Source organism: Pelecanus crispus, chromosome 15, assembly GCF_030463565.1.
Source record: "Pelecanus crispus isolate bPelCri1 chromosome 15, bPelCri1.pri, whole genome shotgun sequence".
NCBI classification, from domain to species: domain Eukaryota; kingdom Metazoa; phylum Chordata; class Aves; order Pelecaniformes; family Pelecanidae; genus Pelecanus; species Pelecanus crispus.
Window position 1 is genome coordinate 3,126,527 of NC_134657.1, and position 26,346 is coordinate 3,152,872.

General features: G+C 43.9%; 1 protein-coding gene across 1 annotated transcript; it reads left to right on the top strand.

Annotated features, from left to right (window-relative positions):
• The first annotated feature begins 1,494 nt into the window (after nt 1-1,494).
• Nucleotides 1,495-16,970, top strand: MICOS10 (mitochondrial contact site and cristae organizing system subunit 10). The gene is made up of 4 exons (XM_075721570.1): nt 1,495-1,568; nt 12,928-12,975; nt 13,588-13,697; nt 16,726-16,970. The coding sequence occupies exons 1-4, from the start codon at nt 1,502-1,504 to the stop codon at nt 16,732-16,734; spliced, it is 234 nt and encodes a 77-aa protein (XP_075577685.1). The 5' UTR covers nt 1,495-1,501; the 3' UTR covers nt 16,735-16,970.
• The last annotated feature ends 9,376 nt before the right edge of the window (nt 16,971-26,346 follow it).

Consider the following 26,346-nt stretch of genomic DNA (forward strand, 5'->3'; position numbering starts at 1 on the left):
AAGTAACTTGATGCGTGGTTCTATTTGTGATACTGACCATGCAGCAATGCAAACTGATTTGAGCAAATTGGGGGGCGGGGGGAGGTTCCCTTTACAGAAGAACAAGAGCTGCCTTCTCCAGGGAAACCTCTAAATCTGCAAGGGCTTAGTTTAACCATGTGCCTTCCAAAAAAAGCCATTTAGATTTTTTAACTAAGTAAAAGTAATAGGCCATTGTGATTGTTTAGTGGTACGTGAAGAAGTTAAACTAAATCAAACATAGAAAAAAATCATTCATCATTGCTCTACATCAAAACCAGTTACACTTTTAAGACAAATGAAAAACCACAAACAATAACAACTTCGGAAAATTGTTGCCAACTTCACAGAGTTTTAACTCCTATTTGTTGCTTTAGCCTGACTTTTTCAAGAACTTCCAGTTTCATGAAGCAGCAGAGCCTCCTCCTCTCCAACTTGATAAGAAAGAAAACTGTCAGAACTTGAAGACATCAAAACAAGTAATCGCAGCTAAAAATTGCCTTAGTAAGCATGAATGGGGACATTATTACTTGAAAAACACTCTGTATTTTTTCACAAGGCTTCTGGAAAATGACTTCCAGAAAGCCTACACAACATTTGCAATATAAAGTTCATTGCAGTAAATTTGAAACTATTCACACTTACATTCCTGGTTCCACAACGCTGTAGCGCACTTCAGGATGTGCCAAAAGACCCATAAATCATTTGGAACCCTTCCCACAACTCCTTACTCTAACATTAGTGTCCTATTGTAGGGAATAACTTCTTGATGATGACATTCTTTTCTTCCTGATATTATTCAGCTCCTTTTCCTAATTAAGCAAGAAGGTGGGGGGCCTAGGCACAGCTTAAGGCTCTTAAGTAAAAGAGGTGATCCCTGGGACATTGATAGGGATTGGCAACAGCTGGTTTTGTCACACACCTGTACCTCATTTCAGGCCCTGAAGACATGCTGAGGACAGCCAGCAAAGATACAGGAGCTGCGTAGGACTCAGCACCTCTGTGAGCCTCGCTGAGGGAAAACCTACACGGGAATGCGTGTCCAGCAGGATCTACTGAACCCTGCAGCAGAAGGGATGGGGCCTGCAGCTCTTACCGAGGATGAGGTGAGAGCCTTGAGGGGAGCAAGGCGACGGGGGTGAGCCCGAGGCCTCGGAGAGGATGGGGATCCTGCCTTAGGCTGAGGGACACGAGGCCTCACAAGGACACAGCGGGAGCCCCGGCTGAAGAGAGGGGGCCCAGGCAGGGCTGGGGCTGTGGTGGGCCAGGTCCCAGGGGGAAAAGCCGAGTTTTGGGCCGCGCCCAAGGTCGAGCAGCGGCGGCGGCCATCGCGCCCTCCCGCCGGTAACCTCGACAACGGCGGCCGGCTGGAAATCTCGCGAGATGTGGGGGGCCTGCCCCTGGCCCGCGCCGGCAGATCTCGCGAGAGTTGCGGGGGGGGAGGAGGCGAGGGCACGGCCTGAGGTGGGAGGGGACGGCCAAGATGGCGTCGGAGGGCGAGCTGGGCAGGAAGTGGGACCGGTGTCTGGCGGACTCCGCCGTCAAGCTGGGTAAGGGCGGGGAGGACGGGGCGGAGGGGGAGGACCCGGGGAGGAGCGGTGGCTGCCGGCCGGGCGCCCCCGGGGCTGGGAGGGCCGCTGGCCGCCCGGCCCCGCGGTGCGGCCGGGCCCGGCGGGGAAGGGCCCTGTGAGGCCCGGTGCCCCCTGCCGCGCCGGGCTCGGCCTAGGGCGGCGGCGGCGGCCTCGCCGCGCTGTGGGCCCGGGCGGGGTGTCCTGCGGCTTTGCCCTCGGCACAGGGCAGCGCTGCCCCCGGGGGTCGGGGACCGGCGCGGCGGGAGGGAGCCGGGCGGCCCCGGGCCTGGCAAGGTGACCTTGGCCACGGGCACGGACCCCCGCCGGGCCCGCTCCTAGGGCCGCCCCGGGCTCTCCTCCCCGGCCCGGGCCCGTCTTACCCGCGATCCGGTAGCGGAGGGTGGTTTTTACCCTCTGGTTACTCCCCCTGTTGAAGACGAGAGGTTTCCCTGGGAAATCTCCCTCCGCGCTGAGCTCCGCGGCCCCCGGGACGCCTCCCGCCCCGAATGAATGGGCCCCGGGTAGGCATAACCGGGTCCTTCAGTGCCACGACCTTGCCCGCCTTTAGTTTCGCTATGATGACGGCTTGGTTTTCAAAATCTGTTTCTGCAGAGCTGTTCCCATCACTCAGTGTACGAGGTGGGCTGTGTTTATTAAAAGCAATCTGCAGCGTGACACGCTGATAGCTTTGGCATGTGTTACTTAGTACAGTGTGCGCAGTTTGACATTGAGAAGCTTTTCGTCCAGTGTCCCAACCCTGCAGACAGTTGTTCTTTAAGAATCATAGAAGGAGTAAGTAGGGGAGCAGCTCCGTTGATTTTCTTCCATGCTTATTTGTCCTTAAAGTTAGGACTGTGCATGTGCTTGCAGCGCTTCGGATCTGCAACAAACCATTCATAACATTTTGCTTAGAGCTGTGAGGTTTATGAGTGATCGTAATTGTGTATGCGCAGTTCGGTGCTTTTCATGTGACAGGCTGGTAAATCAATTAGATGGAGGCTGTGGCTTTATGAAGTGCGTGTACCAAAGCAAATCTTTAAATGTGATGTATAGAGTGAGAAGTGAAGGATCTGATGCAAAAGGTATGCGCTCCATGTTGGTGCAGAAATCTCTTTTAGAACCATAAATAATATCTGAGAAATGTGAATGCTTATTTCTTCTTGCTGTAGTGGCCTTATGCTTGGAAGCTGATGAGAAACTCAGGGTTTTAGTTGCCTAATACTTTTCCATTAGAAAAGATGTTTAATAATTTTAAGTAAACTGAAACTTCCATTGTTTATAACAGGCCTTTGAAAAGTGTCAAGTGCTCCAGAGCAATGTTTTGCCTTATGAAATTCTATTCAGGTTTGTCTGACAAACATATCCAGACATGTTTATGTTTCCATAGCATTGGTTGCTTTATCATAAAATATTAAGTATGCCAAATTATAAACAAGAACTTGTTCCATGCTGCAGCTGTACATGTAGGAATCCTGTACATGGAAAGCCTCTCCGGGAGGCTGAAAGAAGTGGATACTGTGTTGATTACGATGCAACATGTCTCTTGAGCAGACCTTCCGTTTTAATTTGGTGTTTTCTTCCATCCTAAAGCGGCAACAGAAGAAAGAAAATGTGCTTAGACTTTCTGCGCTAGTGCTGCAGACCAAGGATTCCCAGTGTTAGCTTCACGATGGCGTTGAGTAGAGGTCTTGGTAAAACTCATGTCTTTCATTAGGTTGCCCAAAAAGGGCACATGGGCTGCAGCTCTTGAATTTTATCCTTAGCACTAAGCCCAGTGTGATGGCCTCAGACACATGTTTCTCTTCATGTGTGACAGCATTTTTCTGCTTCGTGTGCTTTTACGATTGATCCAGTAACTGAAGCGTCTGTGCTGGTAACCTCCTCCACAGCATTAACAACAAATGACTCGGTATGAACTTTGGAAGTCGGAACAGCCCAGAAGTTGCTTCATACTCCAGTAGTTTGTGCCTGAAGATGATGATGGCCTTTAAATGTGAAGTGAGTCGGTGGCCTAGCTATGCAAACTGTTAACTGAGTGCTCATAACACAAACTTTCTCAGACTATCTCAGTGGAAATGATTGTTTTCTCTGCAGGGACTTGAAAAACCTGTGTGGTTGTGATGATTGTTTTTGTAATATTGCTGCAAAGTTTGCTGGAGTTTCCAATAAACTACCAAGGGCGGTTGTTATACTGGAAAGAAAGAAAGAAAATAAACGTTTTTACTTGAGAATTTCATTGCTTGTTAGTGGGATATAGAAGTTTACTGAATCCTCACTTCTTTGTTGGACTTTTCCTTTTGGTGGCTGCAGTTTCCTTCCTGTACGTTCCTTTACATCCTTCCTGAGCGCTATTGCAGGAGAGATCTTTCCAGCCAATGGCTGGGGAAAAACAAACATTGTGATTAGCCCTGTGTTTTCCCATTCCAGACCCTGTAAATAAGGAAAGTACTGAATTTCTGAAGCCTTGCACGCACGATAGTTCTACAGCGAGAACTGTAGAGACAGATAACTCCTGTGGATTAATTTGAGGGCTGGAGGGACATGGGAAACAGAAGCGAGTGAGAAAGGGAGGTAGCAGCTATCAGGATGACTTTATTAGTGATAGCACGTTTTTAAATAATAGCTGGGGGCTATGCAGCCTGTCCTATCTTGTATTAGTCTGACAGGCTTTCCACTGCAGTTGCTTAAGCCAGTGTGTTTGTAGTCAGTTGTAGTGTTTGTAGTTTGGAGTTTCAGTTGGCGATCAAGCTCCTGAAAGAAACTCCTGCCACTAAAACGTCCAAAAATATACATTTAGCTTATGTTACTTCTTTTGAAATGCTGTATTATATTTTTGACCTCTTGGTCACTACCTGTATGCATCTTGTAATTTAGTATTAAAACTCTTTCCTTTTCCTGTTAGTTAAAAACTGTATATGTTGTCAGTCATTGTTAAGACAGTATTTAATTTCAAAGAGTTAAGTACTGTAAGCCCCTGTATGCCTGCACAAAACATCGAAACATTGTTAAATGGAGTTTATGTGCTCACCTCCTTTTTAGTAGGACTGACATTTATTTGTTTTGCTAATGATGAGGATGGGTCTAGGTATTTTAATTCCCCCTCCCTTTCTAAATCTATCTGTAACCAGTGTTTTGTGTGTAGTGGGCCAGGCCGTCCTTTTTTGGCTGACCGGCTGGTTTCTCTGATGGGTGATCCAGATCATGCTGGCTCCGGTTTCGCACCGTTCTCAAGACTTTTCACCCAAGCAGATATTTAAATAACTCTAACTTTCTGTTCCGTCTTTCTTCCTGATACTGGTTTTTCTTACCGATCAGAAAAGTTGCTTGTTTTGTGTGTGGAGAAGCAGAATCAAAGTACAGTGGCTTTCTTTTTCTTCCCAGCCTGCAAAGCTTTATAAATTCCTGTGTCCTTTCCAGCCTTCACAACCCTTTCTTCCTTTTTATCAGTAGAGCTCTGCAGAGGAGAGACAGGGAAGTAAATAGTATTGTGGTCTTCTTCCAACCTACCACCTTCAAACCCTGTTTAAAGGGTTTGCTTGTTTGTTTAACTGATCAATAATTCATACCTCTTTATTTGGAAAGATGATTACTCATGAAGGACTGACAGAGTTGGGTTTTTTTTTCCTCTGCAAGGCTATAATTTTGGACAAATTATTATTATATGCCATTTCCAGGGAACAGGGAGGTGATAAAGAGTATGTGTGTAAGAGGAGGGAGGTTTGTGTGCCTGTGTGTCTTGGTTTGTTTTGAAACTGTTGTCAGTTAAAGTGAGTTGAACACTGTAATTTACCTGATACGGAAAGGTAAGCCTGGGAAAGCTGTTTGCTTCTTGGCTTGTGTGTTAAATTGCTGTGCTGAAGTTTTGGGGTTGGTTTTTTGGTTTGTTTTTTTTTTTTTTTTCCAGGAGACAAATGTTTTGATGTATGTCTGTGTTTGACCAAAATTCAGCCTGGAAGCTTATAGGTAACCCAGTGTACTAATGTTCATTTTCCTCTAATCCTCTGTTTTGACATCTGCAAATAAAATGCTTGTAATTTCCATTTAATAGGAATTTTTTAAGAGAAAAGGGCACTTTCAGTTCTCCTGCAACTGTTACGTGATTTCTTCTGGCTTGCATCCTCTGGCCTGCTTGAATAGCTGTTTCTGTTAATGGCAAGGGTGAAATTGTATTGTGTCATTCCACAGATTGAATATTTCAGAAAGAATCATTGTATGGATTGCAATGTCAGTATTTTTAAATAATCCTTCACATGGTTATGAATAGGATAAAGTCAGTCTATATAATGATAAAACTTGATTATATGTCCTGAAAACTGGATTAGACTTTCTCTAAATATACAAAAATCCTGAAATTCCTATTTTGAGGCGGGTTTTTTTTTTTGCTTGGCAATTGTAACATCGACATCCAGTCTTAGCTACCAGGTCAAAAGACTTGTTCTTCATTTGGGATTTTGTTTTTAATACTGGAGAACACCAGTATTATGTGAGCACACAACTGCGTTGTTATGTGAGCTTTGTTTGTTACCCCAAGTTACTTTGCTTTGTCGTATGGGAGAAGATCCAATTCGGCTAGTTATATCTTGTAGCAGACCAAGTAGCGTAAATATTAACTGCTTATGGCTTAGGCTGTGCAGGGAGGCAATACAGACAACAAAAAAAATGTCTTATTTGGAGGAGGTGGACAAATGCTGTTCCGAGAGTAGGCTTTTAGTCAAAAATCTAACAGCAATATTTAGTTATGTTGTTAGCAGAGTTCTGAATACAATGACCATGCACAAATCAAGGGGCTGTTATCTTCTTTTGGAAGAAAAAGACAGGAAAATCTTCAGGAATCCATGTCTCTCTTCTAGCTGCATTGTGTCCTGCTGTTCCTCTTGGCTGGCCATCCAGCTGAGTCAGGAAGCTCTGCCCTGCCTAGATGTGCCCGATCAGCTCGCTAACCGAACCTGTGAGCGACGCTGGGGGAAGCCCCGCTCGACCCTTGTTCCAGCCTGCTCTTGGCAATACTTCTGATGTACAAGAAAACCTGAAAGAAGAGCTGTGACATCCATCCGATAGCGTAGCCATTTAAAATCCAAGGCTGTGTAAGATCTCCTCTGCTGGAAGTGAATCCAAAGTGCGCTGACTTCCTTGTCCTCTGCATTAGTGCATTGGTAAGATGCCTGCTGTGCCTTCTTTGGGAGGTGGCACACAGTGACACTGTCCAGGGGAAGGGGACTCCAGCCAAGTGATAGCCTAAAGCACTCATTTGGTCCTTGAGATGTTGCAGCAGTAGGTGGGAACAACTCGTTGTTATATCAGATTATTTCTCTGAGGAAAATCCTGCTGGCACATCCTTGATGATAATAAATTGATAGCGAGGGACTTGAAGAGGGATCTGGCTTCTTTCTTTCGCATTTCTGCTAGTGAGATGCCACCGTAACGCTTCTTGCTCTAAACTGCCTCTATTTCTTAGCTGGGCCAGTAGACGTCAGTAATGGTCAACCTACGTTGGATGGGTGTGAAGAAGCATGATTGCCAACCCTCATAGCTTGGCTTGCAAAAGCCCTAAATGTGGATGTGTTTACTCCATCACAACTTTTCTTTTTAGCAATGCTATTGTTTTCATTAGTGGAGTATTTTATTGCAGTAAGACAAGGCAGAGTTTTCTGTCAGAGGTGTATCTTCCATTTTATGAGTATCTTGCTGATTTCTTATGTGTGCTTCTCAAGCGAGCGCAACCCCGGTATTGTCTAAAAGCTTAAAAGATCTTTTGTTGTGCTGTCTATTCAAAGAGCAGCTTCCACTCTTCTCGCCAGCTCATTCACCGGTGTGAGGATGAAAAGTTTCTGGTCCAGCTACGAGACTGTTGCTGCGATTGCTTGGGCTAACAGCGATACTTACTGCTGCTGTGTGTCCATGTGCAAAAGTGCTGATGTTTATTATCTAAGGGTTAGCCTTCGGGCAGCGGTTGAACTGCAGGAGCGCTTAAGGGTGAAAGCGGCCCCTGAAAACATGTCAGGATTTTTGTATTATAATGGTAGTTGGATATTTATATTCTGTCATTCCAACTATTCTGTGTTACTACAGTCAAATGCTAGAAGAAAACAAACCACACTTTTTTTCCTGCTTCTTCCTTGAGTACTTGGTGTATAGTTTCACAATGTTTTCTTCTAGTGTCCTTGCTCATTTTTCTGTCTGCTATGTAAACAATCCACACAACGGGGGAGATGAGAATGAAAACTTCAAAGTTGGTGCTTGAAGAAAAGCTGATTCCTGCCACGAAAGACCTTGCTAGGAGTCTGCTTAAAATTAATTCTCTCTGTAAATGAGTGATTTCATGGTCTCGGACTTCTAACTGGTGTTAACTGCTGCCCTATAAAGGCCCTGGTGTATGAAGAAGGCTCTCCTCCCCATTTTTGCAAAACAAATACCTACGTGTCTTGTCAGGTGGGATCGGAGGGGGGCAGGATGGGACACCCAACAACAGGAGGGAGAATCTGATTTTGAGAGTTGCTCGCCTTTTTTGTTTGTTTTGAAGATCTTGACTTTTCTTGGGTATTTCCTTACCTAAAGCAAATTTTAGGGCTAGACTGAGCTAATGCTCATTTTTGAAACTTCCAGTGCATCAGGCCTGTGGGTGAGATCTGCTGTGGGACCTTGAAGCTGTTGCTGTCACTGTTCCCAGAGAGAAACTAACTGAGCTCAATAGATTTTCTTGATCCTAATGGAAGCTCTCTTTCTAGTTGGGAAGAAGTCTTCTCTGTTGGGACAAGTCCGTGACCTGTTCTAGAGAGCTGTACAGAGCAGTTGCTATTTTCTTAGGACAAGAAGCCATCTTCCAGGAGCTCCTTCTTCATTTTATTTCAATCATTTCTATTAATTATAGAATAACAGGATCTGAAGGAGAGGAGGCTGAAGCTCTTTGTTTTGTATTTGTGTGTAAGGAATGGCCGAGGAAAATAACAGTTTTCTTTTTGTCATCAGATTAAGTAATTGAAAAACTGCTAACTGCTATAGTAACAGCAACACCTTTGCCAGATGTCAACGAGCGTATTTTAATCCTTCTATTTTAAGTTTCAAGCTATTGAGGAAAAGTGTATGTAGGTGTGGCAGTCTTAATAGCTGCTTCAGCCCGTAGCTACTTGGGTAGCTGAGGAAAGAACCCTGTAGTATCGCTGTTGGAGGGACTGTTGATTAAATTTATAGAAAAAGCTTTTCCCAGATGTTCTTATGGGGCAGCAGCCCATCCCGAAGATTTGTGTTTCTCTCCGAGACACTTTTATGATGTCCTGTTGGGTATACGGCGCGTGCTCTTCTGTGTGTTAGATGGATTTGAGGTACTGTGACATTTTTCTTGGAAGGTGTACGAGCCAAATAAGTAGAATGAAAACGTTTCGGAGCCTGGGCTTTCTGCCTAATACCAATTCCGTGTGGCTGTGCCGGTCCGTACGGCCGGGACGCTTGCTGGGGAGCGGGAGTAAGATGTCCACAGAACTGTCCTGTCGCCTGTTGACACTGACTGTAAAGGAGTTTAAGCTGAAATGATAGATGTGGAGTGGAAGAGACTGTTTTTCTAGTTAAACATTTTAAACTGTCAGAGGAGGTGAAAAATGCCTTGTACTCTTTCCTGTGGCCTTTTCCTCCAAAGATCCTGTCATGCAAGAAAAGGAGGGAAAATGTGCCTGGCGTGGATCAAGCCCTTAGCTTTTCCGTGTTCGTTTGTTTTTATTGTAAGATAAACCTTTCATGTTTTATTGTTACGAAGTTAAAGCCTGGCCTAGAGGTGCTGATCTTTAGCAGAAACAGCTGCAGACGGAGTGTCCCCCGGTCAGGTGGGAGGCTCTTTGAAGCAACATGTTGCCTCTTTAAAAGGAAATTGAGCATGTGAGAACTTAAACCTGTAAAACTCATCAACGGCTCTGCCATTGTTTCTCTGGTGTAACTTTATATAGAATTAAAATGAAACGTGTTACTTTGCTTCCAAGACAAGATGGTTTAGCTCCCCCTCGGTCCTGGAGACACAGGAAATGACCACATAACCACAGATACTTTCTAGTGGAATGACGATGAGTGACAAAGTATCCACAGAAATAGGTTCTTAGCCGGACGGGCTAAGAAATTAAAGGTAGCTAAAGCTTCTGGTTTTAAGTTAAAACCAATGCTTAAACAGCAAAGCCGAGCAGAAAAGAGCGAATGCTGTATATGCGCTGGCTGACGTGAGGGGGCAGATCTGAGCGTTTCTTGTTGGTTGGGTGTTGCGATCAGCAACAGTTTTCAGCATAGACTGTAGTCTGTTCCTCAGTGAGAAAAGGAATGAACCGCACTGCCTTTGGGATGAGGAAAGCTAAGGTACTTTTTTGGCTTCGTTTCTTAAGTTACCTTCTTGTACAGAAAACAAATACCCATTAGCTGGCAGATCTCCTCCTTTACTTCTCTGTAGCATTTTCATTGCATCAAGCAAGGCCCTGGGTATCTTACTATCATCTCTTTAAACTCATCAGCCACTGTATTCCCCTTCCTGCCGGAACAGGGTGCAGTGATAGCCTCTAAAATTGACACTGTGCGTTTCCATGAAAAGGAAGAATCCCTTCCCTAGAACCAGGCTTATCACTACTTCAGAAAAAAGCTTTCTTAGGAAAGACTGTTCTGTCTTAACAGGTCAGTCATGCTGGACCACATCTGCTTAACCGTGGTGTTGGGTATTAGTGTGGGGGAAGACCTAGGTCTTGTTTTAGGCTTAGGCTGAATTGCAGTTGGCAGAAATAATAAATTTTTCACCTTTGAGCGTATCCTGTAGCTTCCCCCATGGCCAACAGGAAGCAGCATCGCTGGCATCTGTGTGGAGCCCTTACAAACGGGGGTGTAATGTGAGAGCGCATCTGAAGGAGGTGAAGAGAATACAAGATAACGAAGATTTCTGGATGTAGATGGAAAGAAACTGTATTAACTATAGCTGCTTTCTTAGTGCAGCCTTTTCTTCAGACAAGAGAGTAAGCAGTTTACCACCACTCTGGTAAAAAGAATGTGGGTTTGACTGGTAACGTGGAAAATGTGGTGACATTAGAAACTGCCTGGGCTCTGCATCGAGATGATGCAGAATTTGTCATCCTGTAAATCATTTCTCATTGATTAGCTAAACTGTTTGGATTGGCAGAGGGGATTTTTTTCTTGGACAGGAAGCGTAGGACCAGTATCACTCACTGCATGACAGACCTTCTGAACCGGGCAGTTCAAACAACGCCTAGTGCTGTCTGAACGGAAAGTAATTACCTCCAGAAAGTCCTGCTCAGACCTACAGTACAACAGCCCAAACCAAGAAGGCAGCATAACTACATATTGTAGGAAAAGACTGGCAGAGGGAGTCAGGTCAGAGGGCCAAACAGTTGTCCGTTGGATGAATTCTTGAAGATAGTAATTATCCTTGATAGCATAAACATTCTGCGAGAGCCAACACCAGCTGTATTATAGCAAAGGTACAGAAGGAAGGCTCTACTTGGGGAGGGGGAGTGGAGGAATTAGCACGGATGAGCTGCTGCTCTTAGTAGTGCATGATGTCTCTTCCAGTCTGCATAGAAATGCCCGTCAGTGACACGGAATGAGTAGTTAGCTGTTTATACGAGATGCTCCGAGTAGTGTATCTCTTACTGTCTGAAATGCAGAAAAAGCCTGAAGCTCTGACCAGACATCTGAGGAACTGAGACTTTCCCTTAGCTGTGCAAATGATTAGAGTGAAAACCTGACCTTCTGCAAAATGCTCGGTTTCTAAAATGTCTGGGGGAGTTATGTCAGGACCACTTGGCAGGCTGTCAAAGTTCTTCCCTGCAGTTGCATGTTTTGTAAGCCTACTCCAAAGTTGTAATGACCTGGTAAAGTAGTTACCTCTGTCACAATTGAAAATGTGTAGTAGAATTAAAAGAGTTTTCAAAAGCAGCTCTGACTTCCAGCTCTCGGTAGATATGGATAGCGAAGTCCTAACAGGAGAGGAAACATAAGGGGGTTTGCTCAGATCATCGTTCGGTCATCTCTGTTCTAATATTTGAGGGTTTTTTAATCAATGAAAAGCGTGGGGCGCTTAGTTAATTTACTAGGTAATGAAGTGAGTATTGTTTCAATAATCTGTGCCTCAGTAGGAGCTACCATTAGTATATTTTTTTTAAACCTTTTTTCAGGGAAAAAGGTTTAAAGAGCAGAAGGAAACTTAAAAAAAAGAAACATACTCCTATACGCCAAGAGGGTATAGGATTCTTTGGCATTGTTCTGGACTCAACCCACTTAGTAATGCATTCAACAGGAGCTTAAATAAGGATCGCATGCTTTTAGGAATATTTAAAAGAAAAAAAGTATGTCTTTTAATTAATAATACTTGTTATGCTTAAGCTAGATTTCTTGTATTGAAAGGAGAGTATTGAAACCCATAACAGGATGTGTTTGCTGCAAAATAAACCTGAAACCGTTAGGTATGTTTTTTAATAAGCATATGCATGACTGATTGTCTTTTTTTTTTTTTCTTTTCCTTTTTTAAACTTTTGTACTGTTGCGCCTTATCTAAAATTCTTGTCTCTAGTGAATATAATGAAAGGTAGAATTTACCCGCTGAGCTCAAAGTTTTCATTGTTATATTTATTGGGTCATGAGAGGAGTTTTGCAGACTTGCCTGACTTCTTGCAAAAAATCATAAGCACACCTTCCAAGGAAAGCAAAAATTATTTTTAAATATGCCAGCTGAGTTCTTTAATGGTGCTTGGATAAATTTTTTTCAACTGCTGCAGTTATTTCTATATATAGTATAAGGATGTGAAAAGTCATTCATTCCTAATGTGTTTAAATATGCTCCATAATGAATGTTGTGGATGTGAAAGATAAGCAGCCTGGAGCTTTCTTTTGCAAGGTATAGGGTAACACAAAGCATCAAGTTTTGCTGCCCTCAGGACACACATTGAAGTAGTTAAAGTAGTGAGATAAACGAAATACAATAAGATATTAATCTGCAAAATCTAAAGCTCAAGGACACAATAAGTTTTCATTTAAGTGTTTCTCATTTGCTGACAATGAGCCAAATAAATCTTAATTCCACATTGTAGATGGTGACAGAAATTCAGTAACTTTCGCTGGGATGAGAGTCTGGTTTGTTTCCCAAATCTTTCTGATAATGTTGGGATTCTAATCTGAATTAGCTGCTTACAGTTACTTAAGAAGAATTATTTTTTTCAGAATTTCTGTTTAAGAACATTTTTGTTTGGTGTGCTGAAATAACATGTAGTCTGATATTCCTGAGTTGGAACAAAGAATTACTGTAAAGAACTAAATTTTCTATTACTTTGCATTATCTTAGTCCTCACTGCATTTCTTCTTACAGGTGCTGGATTTGGATTAGGAATTGTTTTCTCAGTCATCTTCTTCAAAAGTAAGTATATGGCAGTCATCTTGACTGCCTGGTTGCCTAATTTCTGTCTGTTGTAGGTGCAGTTTAAAACGAAGAAATCTTTGAGGCATATAAAACTTAATCGGCATGTTAGACCAATTCTTTCATTATTGGTCATGCCTTTTCCATTGAAATGGAGTTACCTAAACTTTTAACTGTTGCATAACAAGGTTGTTGCATGCGGCATCTCTCTAAGCTCCTACTGTGCTCAGCTCAAATTCTGGAATTGCAGGAAACCCTGAGCCAAATTACTGGAGCCGTGTGTCTAGACATCAGTTTATGCCAGTCTTGCCAGGGTTTTAAAACTGATCTAAATTCTTGTTTAGTTATGCCTTGGTAACAGAATAGTCTTCAGTAATATCTTGAATTCAGAGATTGCTCTCCATTAAATTCTAAATACGATATCTGACTCCTGTTCTTCTGAAGCGGTCTGGTTTTTAGCTGATTTTAGGACTCGTAGAATTTGAAAATGCCTAATATGCATCTTTGAGTCGTTTATTCTTTCTTGGTGCTTATTTAACAATGTTATCACTGTCATGTGAAATGAACAGCCTTTCTTGACTTTAACTTCTCTCTGCTTGCCTTCCCCCACAGGAAAGACATGGCCTATCGCTTTTGGGTCAGGGATGGGGTTAGGAATGGCTTATTCCAATTGTCAACATGACTTCCAGTCTCCATATCTTCTCCATGGTAAATTTGTAAAAGTAAGTATCAGTACTGGTTACTATTAGTTGGTAACTGTTTATAGGTTAGCATTAAACGGTACATCCGTACACCATTTAAATGGATATTCCTCCGCCTTTCCCAAAAGAGCACTAGTAAGGAGAAACTTGTGTTGCCGAAGCGGGGGTGGTTCCCCTGCTCTTTAGAAATTTCTAATGTCTGGTGTGTTTAGCAGTAAACTTACTAGGCTGAATACATGAATTAATTTAACGGATCCTGCAGGTAGGTTTTCCCACAACCTGAAAACACCTATAATAAAAATACATCTTAGAAAAGCTGAAAAACTAAACTAACAGTAAGATTCTGTCTTCAGAATGAAGAAAGGGATGAAGTAGGAAGAAAGTGAAAGGCATGTCAGGTAGATCTGCCTGTGGAAGCAGATCTTTGATCTTCTGTGGGGGTGTTTTGTTTTGGGGTTGTTTGGGGTTTTTTTCAACATGAAAACACTAATCACTTGTAAGTTTTGTGGCTTGTTTGACTGGATAGTAATGTAATAATTAGTCTGAAGAAATTGTACACTTTAAATAGTTTTGAAGAGGATGATTTAAATTACTTCAGTATTGTCACTGACCATGCTGAGATAAAATATTTAAAAATAGATTAATTAGCAGGAACCATTTGTGCACTTGCCAACTGCCTACAGTGCACTAAGTCCACAAACTGACTTCATGAATATTTTCTCTATTTCTTCACATGTAAAAGTTGGGGCTGTTCTTATGATAATTTATTATTGTCACATCTTTGGAAAAAAAAAGGGGGGAGGGGGCGGTGCGTGCATGCATCTTTTGGATCCACAAAGCCATATACTGCTAAAAGCATTTCACTGATACTGATGGAGAGGCATCCACCAGGACATATTTATAGTTATTTTAGCACTTCAGAGAGTACTGAGGTAAAATGTTCTGCCAGGAGCTTTTCATGACAAGTACACAGAATGCAAAAATTGCTCCTGTATCACTCATCTGCCTATAGATAGCAGAAGGAGGCCTGAAGGTGTTTTTAGGCTTTTTCCTGATGCATATAGAGCTGTAAGCTGAGTCCAGTCCTCCTTAGGTTTACTGACAGATGAGCTTTTGCCAGCCTTCTGCAGCCCTACCAGACATACCTGTTTAAAATACTATCTTCAGCTGCCTGTAAAGACAGGGAGACAACAACAAGATTCTTGAACAACTTCTTCAGAATAAAATGTTTTGGATAGCAATATAGAGAAACTGTGACTTGGTTGCAGCTGATACAACATGGCCAGGAATCAAAAGTCTGTGCATGGCTCTTCTGGCCGGATTTGATTTTAACACATCAAAACGTGTTAGCTTTGCGCACCATCCTGAGGGTATTCCTCCAATTTATGTCACCAAAAAGAAACTGGAATGACATGTCTGTGGCTTCATGTGAATGGTAAATGCCCTGCTCACGTGTTCTGAGAAAGCATTATTCATTCAAGGATGCTTGTTACTAGGGATGTTGGGCAACAGAAAACTGACTTTCAGGTCAGCCTAGGAAAGGATTTTGTTTGGATTAAGGACTAATCTGTGCTCTGGAGCAAGGGTGGTCCTTCGAAGCATGAGGTAATTGAAAGGACACTTCACAGAAGAAGCGCAGCTGCCTGCATGGCACAAGACTAGACAAACAGTTTCCAGTGCACTGTCTCCACTAGCTTTCTCTGGCACAAAGAAGCTGAACATGCTGAGAGAGGGAAGATGTGGATGAAGCCATCTAATGGTTAATGTCATTAATTCTCTCCAAAATGTCGTGTCACGGATAATGGCTCCAGGGTTATTACAACAAAATTAGTTCATTTCTGTTGGTTAGGAGCATGGAAAATATTGTTGCATTATCACTCATCTGTTTTTTTCCTAGAAAATACTGTTGTAACTAAACTCTATAGGACTTCCTTTACAAAACTGAGTTTCTGTTCAAATGCTAACTTGTCAAAATGTGAGATTCTGCAAGAAAATCAGCTTTATTAAGAGAGAGAGAAGTGTAACACGGATTAGCTTGAACGAAATTATTTCTAGTTTTCCAAACCTGTCAAGTTCATAGGATCACAGGATAACTCAAGTTGGAAAGGACTTCAAGGAGGTCATCTAGTCTGACCTCAGACCAGGGTCAGCTGTGAGGTCAGACCAGGTTACTCAGGGCTTTATCCAGTCTGGATTCTTGATTCTTCAGGATCAAGTTCTCAATTCTGAATCCTGAGTGAGAATGAGAGAGGACAGAGGACCTTCACAATACCAAATAATGAGGAGATTACAAAGCAACTTTGCAGCTGTTCTAGCTGTAACTTGGATCATCACGCTGCCCATCCTTTGGGTTAGTAAGTTGATCATGAAACACTAACACCAATGCAAGAGCCATTCATCTAGGCCAAGAGACTACTTAAAATGCAGAAAAGTTCTAATTTGTGGTCGTAAGATTCTGAGGGCTGTTCAAGTAATTCGATCAAGTGGATGTCGCTGTGACTTCAGCTGAATTTAAAATCAAAATCTAGCAATTATTTCAAGGCTTAAAACAGTATGGCTGAGAGTTACATAGCCTAAGGTTTCCTTGCAAAATGGAAAGTATCATATTTTTCAGGTTATTTAGCCTGTATTATTTATCACCCAAAAACCCACAACCCTCTACTTCGATAGCAATGTGGATTGTATTGATGTGCCAACAATACAAGAAGTTTGGCAACTGGAGCCTTTCCTCCTGCCCTTTGTGGCTTTGATTTCTATCTGATTTCTATTCAGTCTGTGAATAGTTAACTTGAACAATAATGTTTGGGTGTTTTGAAGTGCCCGTTTTACCAGAATGGGGCTTATATGCATGAAAACATGGCATGCTTCTGGTATGAAAATAGCTGCTTAACTTCTCCATACTCGACTTCTCAGTCTAGCGAAGGATGAAAATGTTAGCCTACCTTCTGGAAATGTTACAGAGCTAAGTGGCTTGCTTTACATTGTGCAGCACCTTCCATGTATGGAACCCAAATGGCTTTTTAATAATATAAGCCTTCTTGCTTTACAGGAACAGTGACTAATGACTAAGACTATCCCAGTGGGAAGGAAGGAGAAATCAATGATTATTCCTCAGGAATACTGAAGTGCCCCTGGAATAAGCCAACATTCTTCAGTAACGATCACCAGTAACTCTTTATACTCCAACAAACTGTTTCTGTACATGAAACAAAGTTCTGTTGCTTGTTTTGTATCGTGTCTGGAAAGTGCAAGGAAGAGCTCTTCTGGGAAATAAATAAAAGAAAAATGGCCTTCTCTGGTGTGTTGACTTTGTATGTGAGTGAGAGAGAGAGAAAGAATGGAAGGAGAGGACTTCGTTTTGAGTACCTAGCAGCTGTGACCACCTGGGTAAAAGGCACTGTGAGAGCTCTTCAGAAAAGACAGCCGTCGTACGTTCCTCCCCACTCTGGAAAGGCAACCCCCATCTAACATACAGTTCAAAGAAGCGTTCCCACCTCATAAATCACCCACTAGACCCCTGCTGCTTGTGCCGGTGTTTGGAGAGGAATATAAATACTCCTGTGTCCTGTTTGTACAGTTGCCCTTTAAAATTGGAATTTTGTCCTCTCCAAAGAGGCAGAATCCAAAAGGGCAAATCCTAACTGTGTGACTGATGCAGCTAGCCAGTGCTGTCTCTTGTAGCTTTGAGTCATGGAGTGACCCAAGTTTGAAACTTCCCAGGATAGTGGGTGAATTAAACAGATGCACATGCCATCTGGCTCTGAGCTGACGGTTTAGGCTGATTGTTTTTTCACCCCTTTTCTGTGGGAGAACAGGTTTCAATGTCTGGGAATGGGTCACAAGTATTTAAAGCTCTTTATTACTTTGGCAAGTCACTGGTCCAAGTGACTCCTGTCTACTTTACGTTTACCCCAGTCTGTGTAATTACTTGTTGGCATGTTGTCTGCTGCTCTTCTGACTCTGAGAGGAGGTTGTCTTCGCTGCTTATTTACTCAGCACAATTTTCTAGCTATTGAGATGAGTCTCAAGGACCTCTTCTCTTTCTTTCTCTGCATATTGTCCATGTAGCACAAGATGTAAATGCACGTCTCCCAAGACAGAAGGGGAATGGTATAGATTGATAGGGAGCTTTCCTTTATTGAAAGCCTGTTCTGCTGCATGGTGAGCACTGGCAGATGGAAGAGTGACAAAAAAATTCCTCTTCAGAAAGGAAAACACAATGGAAAACAAGTTGCACAATATTTGTTTTTTAAACCATGCCAAAAAAGGAAGGGGGTGGACTGAGGGGCAGTCTTCTGAGCTCAGAGAGCTTGCGAAACTCCTTATCTTACTGAGCAATGGGACTGAGATTTGGTCTGGGTGCTACAGCAGTCCTGCACCCCCACATCCCCCCGGGCACTTGTGTGTGGATCTTGTACGCTGAAGAAGCATGTTGAGCTGTGCCCAGAGTCAACAGAAGCTGAAGAGCTTGCCTAGAGCAATGGACTTGTGAAATAAAATAGCTTTAATGCCAGAGCAGCATTAAAGACTGTCAAAGCATGATACCATCCGGGACCATTGCTTGAGCATGTCCTTGTTTTTCCACCTCCTCCCTTGCCGGACTGCATTCATCACTCAGGTCAAAACAGCTTATTGGAAACGGGATCTCTCTCTTTCTTCCTGATTTTGAATCATTTTATCTGGCCCCAATTTTTAATTTGAACTATGTACCTTGGCGCCATAGCTCCTCTGTGGTTTGGAAAGTGTTTTTATTGAGTTCTGTGTGTGTGTGTGTGTGCTGCGATGCTAGCAGTCTGGTAAGCCAGTGGTTCAGCTGGAGAGAAGAGCATGAACCTGGGTAAGAAACAGGAGAACCGAAAGCGGTAGCCACGCTCCAAATATAACGACTGTCGACATGCAGAAAAAGCTTTAGCTAGTGCTGTGTCATTTGGGCCATGACGATGGCTTCCATTTTTATTTAGTGTCCCTGGTAATGAGTTGTCCCACCCTGATATGCTCTGCTTTAGTTCAAATACAACTTCCTAAAGTTAATTCTTACTTAGTATGATCTACTGTGACATGTGATCAAGTGGTTCTTCTGGCCATGGAACTCAGAGGGTACACTTCTAGATACCCGTTCACAATGTGTCATTTATTGCTAGAGTGAGAATAATCAGAACAAGTGTTCTTGCTCATTAATATGAAATTCACTAAGGTGAGTGTGGAAAAACTGCGCAATTTTACTCTAAAAAGTGGAATTTAAATTTTGTTACCGCTCTTTAAGTGGGGTAAGAATTTAATATTTTTGTTTTCCACAGCTGCCTTGCTTCTTCTTGTTTGTGTTGAGAGACATATATATGCATATATAACTAGCACATAATAGGCCTGTATTTGTTTTGGTTTAATTAAAGTTGTATTATTCAAAACCTATTTTTGAACCTGTCAGTGTAAGCTGTGCAACATATCTCCGTGTGAGGACAAGTCTCCTGTTTCCCTCTATGGGAATGAGACCATACTGTTCCCAACTGAGGTTGGAATAGGAACGGTTTCCTGCTGCTTGATTTCTAATTACATAAATGGAAGGGGGAAAAGTGGAAATTCTAAGTACCAAAAGGCATGTTAAATTTAGTATAATACACTCATCTGGAAACTATCACATTTTTCCTTCTTTCTTAAGCCTGCTGAAATCGTTGCTTCGTCTAACTGTAGCGTGATTTGAATCAGTACCAAAAAGTGCAAACAAGATAGGCCTAAAAAAGTCAGGTGTCCCTACCCAAAACTTAATGGGACCCTTTCATGGAGAAGTTACTGTATCACCCCGATGCAATTTTAATAGGAAAATGGTGAGTATACAGTGAGTAAAGAAGCCATACCACTATCTAGGAGAAGAAAAAAAAAAAAAAAAACAAAAAAACCAGCAGCTGTTTGCTGAATAGAACTGTTTTTGAACGTTTAACAGCTCCCTAAGTGCTTGACTGGCCACAAATCTGACTCTTAACAGCTTGATTAGATGTCTGCTGAGGCTTTGAGATGAATAAACAAGTCATGGAAAAGCAGAGACTGCAGGAAAAAAAAATATCAAGCTGCTTTTCTATTGTTTATCTGAGTCGTTCATGTTTGATCAAGATACCGTCATTTCTTTGTATTTCAATCATGCCTAGGAGCCTTAGCCAAGATCAGGACCTTGCTGTATGTGGTGCTGTACACACAAATAAAACCCAGTCTCTGCCCTGGAGAATTTACAAACTAAACAGATGGGATTAAGGGAGGTAGAAAGGTTTATAATTCCCATTTTAAAGATGGGAGAAGCTGCAGCCAAGGTCAGTGATAAGTCTTGGAGGGAATGTGGCATGCAGCTGGGACTCTAATTTGAGTCTTGAGCCATTGACTCAATCGGCCGTCCTTTCTGACTGTTTTTTCACTTGGCAGGTCATGGAGTCTCAGGGGAAGGCTGCCCACTTCATAGTCTGGGAAACTCCAGAAGGGTATGTTCTGCAACCATTTGCTATCCTCAAATTGCCCCAAATTCTTAATGGCAAATCTCTGCTAAGTTAGGAATTCCGTTTTATGATCCAAGAGGTGATTGCTTATAGAATCACTACTAGGTGTAAAACACTGAGATCCTCAATATTGACTTTGGTGTAAATCTGAATCTGATAAGGAGAGAAAATGTTGAAATGCGTTACCAGTTCTTTGCGTCACAGCCGCATCTGGAGCCCTTCACATGGACTGGACACCGCTGTGTTAGGTATAACATAAGCATAATACCAGAAGATAAGTCACTGCCTCAGTAGATCTACCTTAAATATGAACTTGGGTAACAGATTGAGATAGAGGGAGGATATCAAGGAGACAGCATCATTCCAGTAGTGGAAACAAAGCAGTGATGGCGTAACTCAACTCTTCCAGAGGGTTCACACGGATGATTCTCCAAAGGAGAAGGAATTGGTTTTCCAGATATTTTTATTGGGTTCCCTCCGAGTTTTTGGAGCAATGCAAAAGAGAATGCAAAGGTGCTTGTTTGCAAATGGAGCGGGCGCATGAGTAGACTAAAGGAGACTGTGGTGGTTGTGGTAGCGACCTACCACGAGGTATAGCTCTTACGCTTGTGCTAGAAGGGAGAGGCTAGTGGCAGATACATGATCACTGACCTGCTAGGAAAACCACTTTTTTCAGCAGTGTTCTGAATCAGCGAGGCATTGCTGACCCTTCCTTTTGCTCTGAGCTGGCTGGGTTTTGTTGCTTTTCCCCCCTACCACACACATCCCGATGGTAAGAAATAAACTTTTTTCTCGTCTCCCACCCCACCCCTGCCTTTGTAAATGGGACTGGTGCAAATTTTGGCACGCCAGCTCCGGTAGGCAGCTGTATGCAATGCGTACTGTGTCTTAACTGCTCTGAGAGTCCAGCCTATAGCCCACCCACAGTGAAATGCTTAACTGAGATTGAAAGTAAATGGGAACGTAGTTTATGGAAATTCAGCTGTGGATCGCTGTTTCTCTTGTGACTTCTGGCTGTCAGCACTTAGCAGTACAGCATTGCTAGCTATTTAGAGCTGGATGTTCCTCATGGTGGTGGATATCTACCTCCTGTAGCTTATAAAGATGCTGAGAAAGTCGTTGGTGACTAATAAATCACTCTTCATCTATAGTCTTTATTGGTAGAGCTTGTAAAGACTCCAGCTCTGGGTTAGGAGTGTATGCCCCTTCCTAGAAAAGGTCATGCCCTTATCAGTTCAAATTCAGTTCATAAATCTCCTGTTGTATGAAGGAGTGTGTTTCTTTTTAGAAGTTTTCAAGGGTATTCTTCCTCCCCCTTGGTGCTGCACTTGAAGTTGTTAGTAGTGACTAACAGCTTAACCCAGACCCATTACTAATCCCATGAGCCATGCATTCCCTGAGGATTTAGGAGTCCAGTTGTGATAGAGATAGACAGCACCTCAGTTTTCTCCCCTGAAAAATGGAAACGGTGATACTCTCTCCACTTGCTCATGGCTTTAAGACTTACTTCATTCCCAGGTACAGTTCAGCTCTGTACAGTCAGCTGGCGTATATTGTGGGACACCACAGCTCACGACCCGTCTGTGCTGGACTGAATCACACTCCACAGTTCACAAAATACGTTGGCTTCCGCTCTTTGAAGATGCTGGAATGACAAGGTAAAGGTGTGATGTGGGAAGGGGGAGTATTTCTGCACTTTCTTATCCACCCTCTGATTTCTTCCAGTCACCTGCTTCTCTGTCACCAAACTCCCACGCCTTCTCTCCAGGACAACGTGCTACAGCGCAGAGCAATAAGGGAGAAAGGGCTGTAGTTAACAATGGAGTAAGGGGAAAAGAGGCTTGGGCTGAAGGTAACTGCCGTGGGTTTGTGTCGTCTCTCTCTTCAGCAGCCTCCTTCTAAGTTCAAAGGTTGACTGAGGCCGCAGGAGAAGAAAATCATTTCATGTCCTGATGGCCCCATGTCTGATTTGCAAAACAATGGTGCTCTGGGGTCTGTGGATGCCATGTCTCCCTCAGGAGTCAGTATAATGCTGTGTATTATCTGTAATTTTCATTAATTACCTGGAAGTAAATATAAAAATGGTGGCAGATGAATAATTGCTACTTGGTGGGATGCTATGTAAATGCAAAAGAAAGTGGAGCAACGCAGATTTTGGTATAGTCAAATGTGAAGTTCGACATCGAGGCACAACAAATGCTGATCACCTAGAGATCGGAAGGATGTAGGGGTTACGAAAACCCAGGAACTGAAGGGTTTGCTGCTAGCAGGGAGAGGCGTAATGAGAAGCAATGGCTGGGGGCTGAAGCTTGACGCATGCAGACGAGCAGCGAGGCACGGAATTATAAGCAGAGAGACTGGGGTAAGCTAGTAGAGGAAGGGGTGAATTTTTGAACTCTTGATGTCTTAAATGCAGGTTACTGCGCTCCACCTGGGAGTGACTGGGTGAAATCAAATGACCTGTAACGCACATGGATTTGTATCAGGTGATCTAACTGTTCTTGTTGGCCATAAATTCTCTTAAACTTCTAAGGCCATGAAGGTTGACCGCAGTGTTCCCGGTTCTCTGTCCCACAGCTTAATCTGGTATGAACTAAATGCAGAATTTTTTTAGCCTAAGGACCCTGTTTGCTAGACACTCCCTGAAGATGTCCCTGGCATGGTTCTCAGATGTAAGACAACCTATTCCTATGCCGATCATTGCTGCTTTGCTCTTCCGGCTCCTCCCTTTTGGACTGTTTTCCTTGCTTTTGTTTGAGGGAATGGCTGATGGTGTGTGCTTCCCCCCACTCCTTTTTCCAGGCCCGGGGCCCGTTTTTTGTTTAATTCTCTCTGAAGATTACATGGTTTCGTAGATAATCTGTCGAGGGTTGGGGTATTTCATATGTCAATAAATGCATCTTGGAATGATGGTTGGAAGCCTGGGGCTGGAACTGCAGGAGCGTTTGTGGGCTAGGACTGGAGTTGCACAGGAAGGACGGTGTGGGAAAGCCCGCATAGTCCTGCTGTGCCTGCACCATGTCAGATGGAACAGAGGAAGTTAATTTACTGGGTTCTTTTAAGGCCTGAGAAATAATTCCTTTAAATCTTTGGGAGCATCCTAGTAGGCGACATGCTTGTGGGAGGCTCTAGTTTACTATCTGCTAAGTTGTGGATTTTATATCCATATTAGGTATAAATAGAGGTAGGCTGGCAGATAGAGAGAAGGTCATTGTGACTCCTCTGAGCACAGGATGAGCCTATAATTATTTAACTGAGGCTTCAGTGTTAACTCTTATCGTACGTTGGAGCAGCCACTGAGGCAGTCCCTGTTAGCAAAATTAAAACCAGAATGACGAAAAATTGGGCCAGCGCTAGCACAGATCGCTCGGCATGTTCAAGAAAGCAGTGATAAGCTGAGACTCCTGGCCAGTTTCGTTCAGTTCCTCATCAGCTGCAATAGTATTATCTGCTTCACAAACTCAAAAGTCACGATCCTGCTTCAGGGCAGGAGGAGAGGGAGGCAATCAAAGCAGATTTCTCAGGGTCCCAAATTTCTATGATTTTATGAACCACACCCTCTAAGATATGAAAATCATGTTATCACCTTAAGGATTATATTTGCATTTGTCTTCTGTGAGGTGAGGGAAGTGGGAGCAGAGGAGTTTAATCTGTTAGCGAATACATACGTGCATTCTTTTTTCTCTGTTACCCTCATTTTAAAAAATGCTGACGCTCTCTTGCAGTAGCAGAACTTCAGAAACTGGCGCTTTGAGGCTTCTGATTTCGGGTGCTTTTCTTTAAGGCCGGAGAGTTTGTGCATGAGCCTCTTCCTATGCAACAGCAGTGCAATATTGCTCTGGGCTGAGTCACCCCGTTTCAGGCGGGTGCTGGTTTCCTTTGGGTAATGTGCAAAATGTTCCCTGCACACATGTGTATGTTCTAAGTTTGTACTGCTGGTTGACAGTTTCTAGGCGCTTCGGTGCCAGAACTGTCTCTAAACGCATACAAGCACCTATTGTGACGAGGCCCTGAGCTTGGCTGGGGCCTGCAGGCAGTGCTGCAAGAAAAATAATTAATATAATAAGAGGTTCTGAGCGATTGCAGCAGGGGGAAGTTGTGCAGCGGAAAATAAGGCGGTTATCAGAGGGGATTTAGCCAGTTGTAATGGAGTCGGAGGAAACTGGTATTTTTGAAGTAGAAGGAAAAAAACTGTTTGAACTCGTAGGGAAGAGGGCACCTGCAAATGGAGCCCAACAGCTTCTTCCCAGCCCTCCCTGACAGAAGCTGCCCCTGCAGACATGAACTGAATAGGAGAAGGCTTTTGCATGACCTGAGTTGCTGGGGAAGCGAGGGAGGGAGGGACGAAGGGGCCTAGAGTGCCGGGGAGCGATTGGGCAAGGTGGAAAATAAAGCGATTAAACACACTTGGACTTGCTCAGAGATGGGAGGGGTACATTTGTTTTACTGCTGCCCCAGGGCCCCAAAATGCATTGGCACAGCACTACAGAGAAAACACTAATCCCAGTCACCAAGGGGAGGGAACGGGACTTTCTCGTTCCCTCCTGCTCGCCGAGCGTTTGGACCCCTGTCGAAGGAAAGGCTGATGGGATTAGAGGAAACAGCTGGCTCGAGTCTTACCCTGCGGGAGCTCGCATTCTCGGGACTCGGGAAGAGAGGAGCGCCCCGCTGCCGAGTTGCATTCCAGGTCATTTGCTGAGCCCAGATGTTTTCTAATGAGCTCTATGATAAATCCTTTTCCTTTACTACCGAGCACAGTCCCTGCCAGCCAGGTCCGTCCCTGGATCTCTCTCTCTACGCGTGGCCAGGCAAGTTGGACTTTGCAGTTCAAGCCAGCTAGCCAAACTACCCCTGGGACTCCTGCCTTTCCGCTTTGCCTGTGCAAAAGGATTCAGCACAGAGCTCGAATCTGTTACCCTAAAGCTGTGGCCCAATGGAGGCTGCTGGTCCAAATTCCTCCCGTGGCTGAACCTTCCCCTCTAGCCTCTCCTTACCTCTGTGTACGTTATTGAGCTGAGGGTGGACTGACCTGCTGGTATGGACGAGCAGTGAAGTGCCGTTGTACCCACGTGCTTTGGGTGAATCGTAAAAAGCAGGAACAGTATTTGTAAGGACGGCTCCATCCTTGCCCGTGGGTGCTGGAAGTGCACAGGTGTGTGAGTCGCACGCTTGGCACACCCTACCTGCCACCGCTGTCCCCTCCCTTCATTAATTATGACTCTCCCCTTAATTGGTATAGCGGTGGACTTGGTAGCGTTAGGTTAACGGTTGGACTGGATGATCTTAAAGGTCTTTTCCAACCTAAATGATTCGATGATTCTATGAACTATTTGAGATGGTGATGGGAAATCACCCCCCAGCTTTTTTAGTAGTAAAACCTTTGCCTCCGTCTCCTGACATGAGCACTGCTCCCTTCTCCTCAGGCGCGTATGCCCTTACACGCAGCAACTGGAGGTCCTGAGCTGTTATCTTGGAGATATCTTAGAGCTTGTTTAGGAACCAAGAAGTAGGAGTTCACCTCCGGTAGGTGATGATCTGGTGAGAGAAGGGAGCCGATGAAGAGCCGTCTGTATTCCAGGGACCCGCAGTACAATTTTGTACACTTCTGCAAATGAGACGCGGAGAAGTGAATTGCCTGAGATGGGGCAGGGGGGTCCATGGCAGACCCAGACGTCAGTCTCCCAAGTCCCTCGTGGGTCATGCCAGGGGGTTTAACCCTTGAAAGCGCTTCTTTGGACCCTTTGCAGTGTGTCACAGGGATGGTGAACAAAACACAAGTCGCTGGGGGACAGACGAAGCGTGGGCCCAGCTGCGGGGGTCTGTGAAGGGCAATTCCCCCCTCCTTACTCCCTGCAGCCCTTCACGGATACACACGCTCTCGCTCGCTCTTTTCCCAGCTGCCTTTCCCCGCACGTGTTTTCTAGCATCCAGCTATGGGCTGGGAGCCTTGGAATCTGCGTTAAGACACAAATAAAAGGAATAGTTTTATTTTTAACTTAGAAATACACCCTTTTAATTCTCACGCCCACAGTTCCTAGTCCTGTCCTGACAAGCGGGGAGCCCCTGGCACTGTGGGCGTTTGTCAGCAGGCCCAAAACAGCAACAGCGGGCGAGGGAGGGAAGCTCCTGGAGACCGGGGAGCAGGTTTCTGCTGTGTCTCAGCGCACAGAAGCGTTGGTGATCCAGCAGCA